At 50.9% G+C, this 6,582-nt stretch overlaps 2 protein-coding genes across 2 annotated transcripts; one reads left to right on the forward strand and one right to left on the reverse strand.

Annotated features, from left to right (window-relative positions):
• Nucleotides 1–836: 836 nt before the first annotated feature.
• On the reverse strand, nt 837–3,881 carry LOC100554324 (succinate--CoA ligase [ADP-forming] subunit beta, mitochondrial). Its single transcript, XM_003229397.4, has one exon. It carries the CDS (start codon nt 2,425–2,427, stop codon nt 1,045–1,047), a length of 1,383 nt encoding a protein of 460 aa, XP_003229445.1. The 5' UTR covers nt 2,428–3,881; the 3' UTR covers nt 837–1,044.
• Nucleotides 3,882–4,016: 135 nt separating this feature from the next.
• LOC100554522 (succinate--CoA ligase [ADP-forming] subunit beta, mitochondrial-like) lies at nt 4,017–5,685 on the forward strand. The gene has a single exon (XM_008123445.3). It carries the CDS (start codon nt 4,017–4,019, stop codon nt 5,367–5,369), a length of 1,353 nt encoding a protein of 450 aa, XP_008121652.1. The 3' UTR covers nt 5,370–5,685.
• The last annotated feature ends 897 nt before the right edge of the window (nt 5,686–6,582 follow it).

The following is a 6,582-nucleotide window of genomic DNA, read 5'->3' on the forward strand; positions in this document are numbered from 1 at the left end:
GCGCTTTAGCCTTGCGAACCTTTTCCCTACAGGAGTTGGCTATACGTTTGAATTCTTCTTTGGTGATTTCTCCCCTTTTCCACTTCTTGTGCATGTCTCTTTTGAGTCTTAACCCGGTTAGAAATTCTTTGGACATCCATTCTGGCTTCTTCGCACTTGTCTTATTTTTTTCTTTGTTGGCACTGTTTGCATTTGCACCTTGAGTATTTCACTTTTAAAAAACTCCCATCCATCCTTAACTCCCTTGTCTTTTAATATTGGTGTCCATAGAATGCCGCTCAGTATTTCCTTCATTTTTTGGAAGTCAGCTCTCTTAAAGTCCAGAATGCGTGTTTGACTTGTCTTAGTTTCAGCCTTCCTTTGTATGGCAAACTGCAGGTGGAAGGTTTGAGAAAAGTAACCTCCTGCTTCTTGGTGGTCCAGGAGGGATGCAGACATTACACTTATTTGGTAGTCCACTGATTACAGGATCGCATGCAGGCAGTCTTCACGCTGTTGCATTTGAATATTGGAGTCATGAGAGAACAGAGTTCAAATCCCCACTCAGCCAGGGAAGCCCACTGGGTCACCTTGGCCAAGTCACACTTTCTCAGCCTCAGAGGAAGGCAAAAGAGTCATGATAATTCTGACCAACAAAACACTAAGGTAGGCATGGGAAACTTTGGCCCTCCCTCCAGGTGTTTTGGAGAGAAACACAAGACTACTTAACATGAATGTGTTATTTCACAGAATCACAGAATAACAGAGCTGGAAGGGACCACATGGCTCATCCAGTCCAACCCCCTGCCATGCAGAAAAAGCACAAACCTGTCCACAAAGTACCTGTCCACAAACTCTTTTTGATCTCCAATTAGTTTATTGAGAAGGATTTTACTTCTGCATAAAGAGAGGGAGGAAGTAAGGAAAGCAGGCAGGCCAGACAGGTTTATTATTATATTAAGAATGCAGCCCTTTGGTATGAAAATCGGAAGTCGGCTCCCTTAGCCAGAAATTTGTGTTTCCGCACCAAAATTGGAAGGGAGGTGGCTGCAGGAAATGGCAGCATCATGGCAAATGAAATTTGACGTCCACCTGGGCCTCTTTGGCCAGGACCATGATCTCAGAGAGCTTCACGGCCATTTTGGCCGCTTGGTCCAGGTCATCGCAGGGAAGAATCTTCAGGCCGCTCTCAGCAATCAAGTTCTTTGCGTCCTTGACCCGTGTTCCTTGCAGCCGCACCACAATGGGGATTTTGAGGTCCAGATCTTTGGCCGACATGATTATGCCATGTGCAATGACATCACACCTCATCAGCCCTCCAAAGATGTTGACCAGAATGGCCTGGACTTTCTCGTTGGAGGTGATGAGCTTGAAGGCCTCCGTGACTTGCTCCACCGTGGCACTGCCTCCAACGTTGAGGTAGTTGGCTGGGGTGCCTCCGTGGAGCTTGATGATGTCCATGGTGGCCATGGCCAGGCCAGCCCCATTGACCAGGCAGCCGATGTTGCCATCCAAGGCAATGTAGTTCAGCTCCGCGTTGGCCGCCTCCCGGTCTCGCTCATCCAACTGGGTCCAGTCCTGCAGCTCAAAGATCTTCTGCTGGCGAAAGGCCGAGTTGCTGTCGAAAATAATCTTGGCGTCCATGCACATCACATGCCCTGTTGAGTCTTCGACCAGCGGGTTGATCTCGAGCAAGATGACATCGTATTTGATGAAGAAGTTGTAGATCTTAATCATGTTGTCGGCCACCTCGTACAGCAAGTGGTGCGGAAAGCCCATCTTCTGGGCAAGCTGCACAGCCTGCTCCTCGGTGATGCCTTCCATGATGTCCACCGGCTGCTTGATGATGGCCCCGGGGTTCTCGGCAGCCACGTCCTCAATGCGCACCCCTCCTTGGGAGCTGCCGATGAGGACGGGGCCCTGGAAGGCCCGCTCCATGGTGATGGCAAAGTAGTACTCCCGCCTGAGGTACTTGCGCTCGCAGATGAGGACCTGGTTGCATATGCGGCCCATTTTGCCTGTCTGCTGGGTGAACAGCCGCTTCCCGATCATCCTGGAGGCCACCTCCCTGGCTTCTTCTGGGGAGCAGACCACCTGCACCCCTCCTCTCAGGCCCCCTTCGAAGACCCCGTTCTGCCGGCCACCGGTCAACACCTGGGCCTTGACCACCAGGTCATCGGTGCCGATCTTTCTGGCCACTGTGTAAGCCTCCTCCGGAGTTCTGGCCAACAAACCATAAGGGACAGGGATGCCCTCTTCCTTCAAGAGCTTCATGCTCAAATATTCATGGAGAGACAGATCCCGCAGCTGCTGCTGCAGCACTGGACGCCTGCAGGTGGTGACGAATCCCCGGCTGGACCCCAAAGCTTTGGCCGTGGCGCTCAGGATCCTCTGGCCACTCCCCTTGACCATGAGCCTTGCCGCCCTCAAGACCTGATGGCACATCATGGTGGGACACGGTCTTCGGCTCCCTTCTCCAGCAGAACTCCCAACTGTCCTTTTACAAAACAATTCCGCAGAGTTCCATCTCCAACGGTCCAAGCCCGGCTTCCCATTGGCCGAGGGAGGGCAAAGGCTTCATGATGCCATCACCTCCACCAAGGATGACATCATCCCCTTGATACTTGCAATCACTCACAGCCTCGTTCTTCCCCTCTGTGACCAGACACAGGATCAATTCCAGGTGGATTCTCCCAACTCAAATACACTTATTGGATACTGTTGGTTCAAAGGGAGTAATCTGTAGAATTAATAGTTCAACACCACTTTAATGCATGTGGCTCAATGCTGTGGGATCATGGGAGCTAAGTTTGGTGAGATATCGGCATCCTTTGGTAGAGGTGAAAGAGCTTGTGAAACTATAGTTCCCAGGGTCCCATAGCATTGAGCCATGGCCATGTAGAATGAACTGCATTCATTCTACAGTGTAGATGCAGCCTAACAAGACAGTATCGGCCACAACTTGAAGTCATGTTTTATTTCTGAACCAAAATTCCATATTGAGTTCCCTAGTACAATTCTAAAAAAATCTATTTTTAAAAAGTGAAAGAGGTTTAACCATTCTTTGTTTGATAAACCATGACACCACATGGCCCACTGCTCCAAAAGCATTACAGGCCCTTACCTGAATTGGACTCCAATTTGAAGGAGGCTTCTTAATGCTGAGAGTAGGTAAAGGTCAAGGTTTTCCCCTGACATTAAGTCCAGTCATGTCCGACTCTGGGAGTTGGTGCTCATCTCCATTTCTAAGCTGAAGAGCCAGCGTTGTCCGTAGACACCTCCAAGGTCACGTGGCCACAGGCATGACTGCATGGAGTGTCATTACCTTCTGCCAGATCTACTCACATTTGCATGTTTTCAAACTTCTAGGTTGGCAGAAGCTGGGGCTAACAGCGGGTGCCCACTTCGCTCCCCGGATTCAAACCTGCGACTTTTCAGTCCACAAGTTCAGCAGCTCAGCGCTTTAACACACTGCACCACTGGGGGCCCACTGAGGGATATTTATATTAATATAAAATTGTCATTGACTATTTCATTCCCATGGTGACCAGGTTGCTTGTTGTTGTTCTTTGTCTCATCAATAATGTTCCTAGCCCAACTGGCCGCTATGTTTGACCACCTTCGAGGAGTCTTTTGACCCATTGCTGTTGGCTGCCTCCAAGTCATTTCTAGCCATCTTGCTGGGGTTTTCTTGTCATGATTTCTTCAGAGGATGTTGTCACCATTGCTTCCTCTGAGGTCAAGAGAGGGTGACTTGGCCGAGGTCCGTGGCTGAACAAAGATTCAAGTCCCGGCCTCCCTGAGTCCTTGTCCAGCACTCAGGACACTGGATCATGATGGCTCTGGTGTTGGCCCATTCGTTGCCTCCATTCCACACCATCATGGAATCCCTTTCCTGGCCAATGAGGAGACAGGCCAGCAACAGTTGGAGAGAGAATTCTGGGGAGTGGATCTGTAAAAAGGCAGTTGGAGAATAGCTAGTACACAAGAGAAGAGAAGCAAGGCCCACCTCCTTCCATGAGCTGCAAGTGGGCTTCATGGGCCGGAGTGGGATCCTGGCAGCCTTTAATGCTGCAGCCAAAGCATTTGGCGGGCGCTTGGGATCCTTCAGCCACGGTTTCCCCACACAACCACAAAGGAACCTGTCCCTGCACGAATACCTGAGCATGAGGCTCCTGAAAGAAGCTGGTGTCTCTGTCCCAAATGGAGTGGTGGCCAGAACGCCAGGGGAGGCCTTCAAAGCGGCCCAGAATATCGGTAGCAATGAGCTGGTGGTCAAGGCACAGGTGTTAGCTGGAGGTCGGGGGAAAGGGACCTTTGAAGGAGGCCTCAAGGGTGGAGTGAAGATTGTTTATTCCCCAGAAGAGGCTAAGGAAATGGCCTCCCAGATGATTGGGAAGAAGCTGTTCACCAAACAGACGGGGGAAAGAGGCCGAATCTGCAACGAGGTCCTCATCTGCGAGCGCCGGTACCCCAAGAAAGAGTACTACTTCGCCATTGCCCTGGAGCGGGCCTTCCAGGGCCCCGTGCTGATTGGCAGTGCCCAGGGGGGCGTCAATATCGAAGACGTGGCTGCAGAGAACCCCGAGGCCATTGTCAAGGAGCCCGTGGACATCGTGGAGGGCATCCAGACAGAGCAGGCCCTGCGCCTGGCCCAGAAAATGGGATTCCCTGCCGATGTGGCAGAAGATGCTGCCCATAACATGGTGAAGCTCTACCAGTTCTTCATCAAATACGACGCCCTGATGGTGGAAATTAACCCCATGGTGGAGGACTCAACGGGGAAAGTGATCTGCATAGACGCCAAGATCAACCTGGACAGCAACTCGGCCTTCCGGCAGAAGAGCGTCTTCGACCTGCAGGACTGGAGCCAGGAGGACGAGCGGGACCGGGAGGCGGCCAACGCGCAGCTGAACTACGTTCCCTTGGATGGGGACATTGGCTGCCTGGTCAATGGGGCCGGCCTGGCCATGGCCACCATGGACATCATCAAGCTCCACGGAGGCACCCCGGCCAACTTCCTCGACGTGGGAGGAGGGGCCTCCCCAGAGCAAGTCAAAGAGGCCTTCAAGCTCATCACGTCGGACACCAGGGTCCAGTCGGTCCTCGTGAACATCTTTGGGGGCATCATGCGATGCGACATCATTGCCCAAGGAATCATCATGGCTGCCTCGGAGCTGGACCTCAAAGTCCCCATCGTGGTGCGCTTGCAAGGAACACAAATGGAGAGCGCCAAGGCCTTGATCGCAAAGAGCGGCCTGAAGATCCTGCCCTGCGACGACCTGGACCAGGCGGCCCAAATGGCCGTCAAGCTCTCCCAGATCATGACCCTGGCCCGGCAAGCCCGCCTGGACGTCAAGTTCCAGCTGCAGAGCTGCTCAGGCCCCTAAGGACTTGTGGTCCCAGAAACCGTTCCTTGGTTCTTGAAACAATTTCCTAGCATGCCCACCCCTCCCCACGCACATGCACACGCATGCACATATTTGGAAGCATGTGTTTTGGGCCTATAGCCTGTTTTCAAATATGGTCCCTCTTCATCTAAAAGTATGTTATTGTCAATCTGTGTTCTTAGCCACAGAGTCCCCTTGAATCAAAATTTTAGTAATCTTTCTTGTTTTCAGTAGTTAGAGATATCTCTCTTCTGAATAAAATGTTGGCACTGATTGGAAAACTTCCCACCACCGTGAGCATGTTTGACATTTTAACTTGTCGGGACTAAACACCTGTATAAATCCACTCAAACACAGGATGTCCCAAACCCAACTTTTGCAAACTATAAAGCTCTTTGACAGTTCCATAAATGGCCTCAAGAGACCTCGGTGTTCCAAAAATACCAATTTAAGACAATTTTCTGCCTGAAATTAATGCCAAACCACCTAAACCCAGCTTCTGGCCTTTCTGCACCCTCCAAAGATTGAACAAGAAACATTTTTATCAAATGGTGGCCCAGTGGGAAGTTGGCAGTGCTGACCCTCTGGTCCAATCTACAGCATGGTCCTCCTGCCCACCAGATGGAGTTGGACTACATGCTCCATCAGCCCCTAATCCCACAAGGCAAAGTTGGCTTCAAAGGTTTCTCCTGGACCATTGTAGAGCTTCAGTAGGGTGTTTGGAGGTCTACAAGCACCCGCTCTCTCCTCCCTTTCATCTTCCAAAGTGCTCCAGTTCTCCACTTGTGCTCCTTCATCCAACTTCCAGAAGATGGGTGAAAGAGCACAAGTGGAGAATTGGTGTCCCTTTCCACCTCCCAGAAGGTGACCACAGGCAACAACTGGAGCCTCATTGTGCTTAATGGGTCTCTATTGCTCCGTTGGTCTTCCCGTGTCAGGCGTCTCTACCCAGGTACAGAATCTTCTTTTTGGACTGCCATTCCCAGCATCCCCCAGCCAACACAGCAAAGATCTGTTTGTAGCCGTTCCTTCCTGGGCCAACAACATACACCCTACCTTTGGGAATGTGCTCATCATCTCTCAATTCTATTGTTATTTCTGTTGAATTTTGAAGTTAGGTCTTCGAATTTAAACCTCCAGTTATGTCCAATCAAATGGTAATCCAAGTCAATATTAAAAGCAGACACAATAAAGCCTTGGAAAACAGAAAAGC

Source organism: Anolis carolinensis, chromosome 6 (assembly GCF_035594765.1).
Source record: "Anolis carolinensis isolate JA03-04 chromosome 6, rAnoCar3.1.pri, whole genome shotgun sequence".
NCBI classification, from domain to species: Eukaryota; Metazoa; Chordata; class Lepidosauria; order Squamata; family Dactyloidae; genus Anolis; species Anolis carolinensis.

Coding starts and splice junctions, on each gene's coding strand:
- LOC100554522 (XM_008123445.3), top strand. CDS start 4,017: ATGGGCCGGAGTGGGATCCTGGCAGCCTTTAATGCTGCAGCCAAAGCA.
- LOC100554324 (XM_003229397.4), bottom strand. CDS start 2,427: ATGATGTGCCATCAGGTCTTGAGGGCGGCAAGGCTCATGGTCAAGGGG.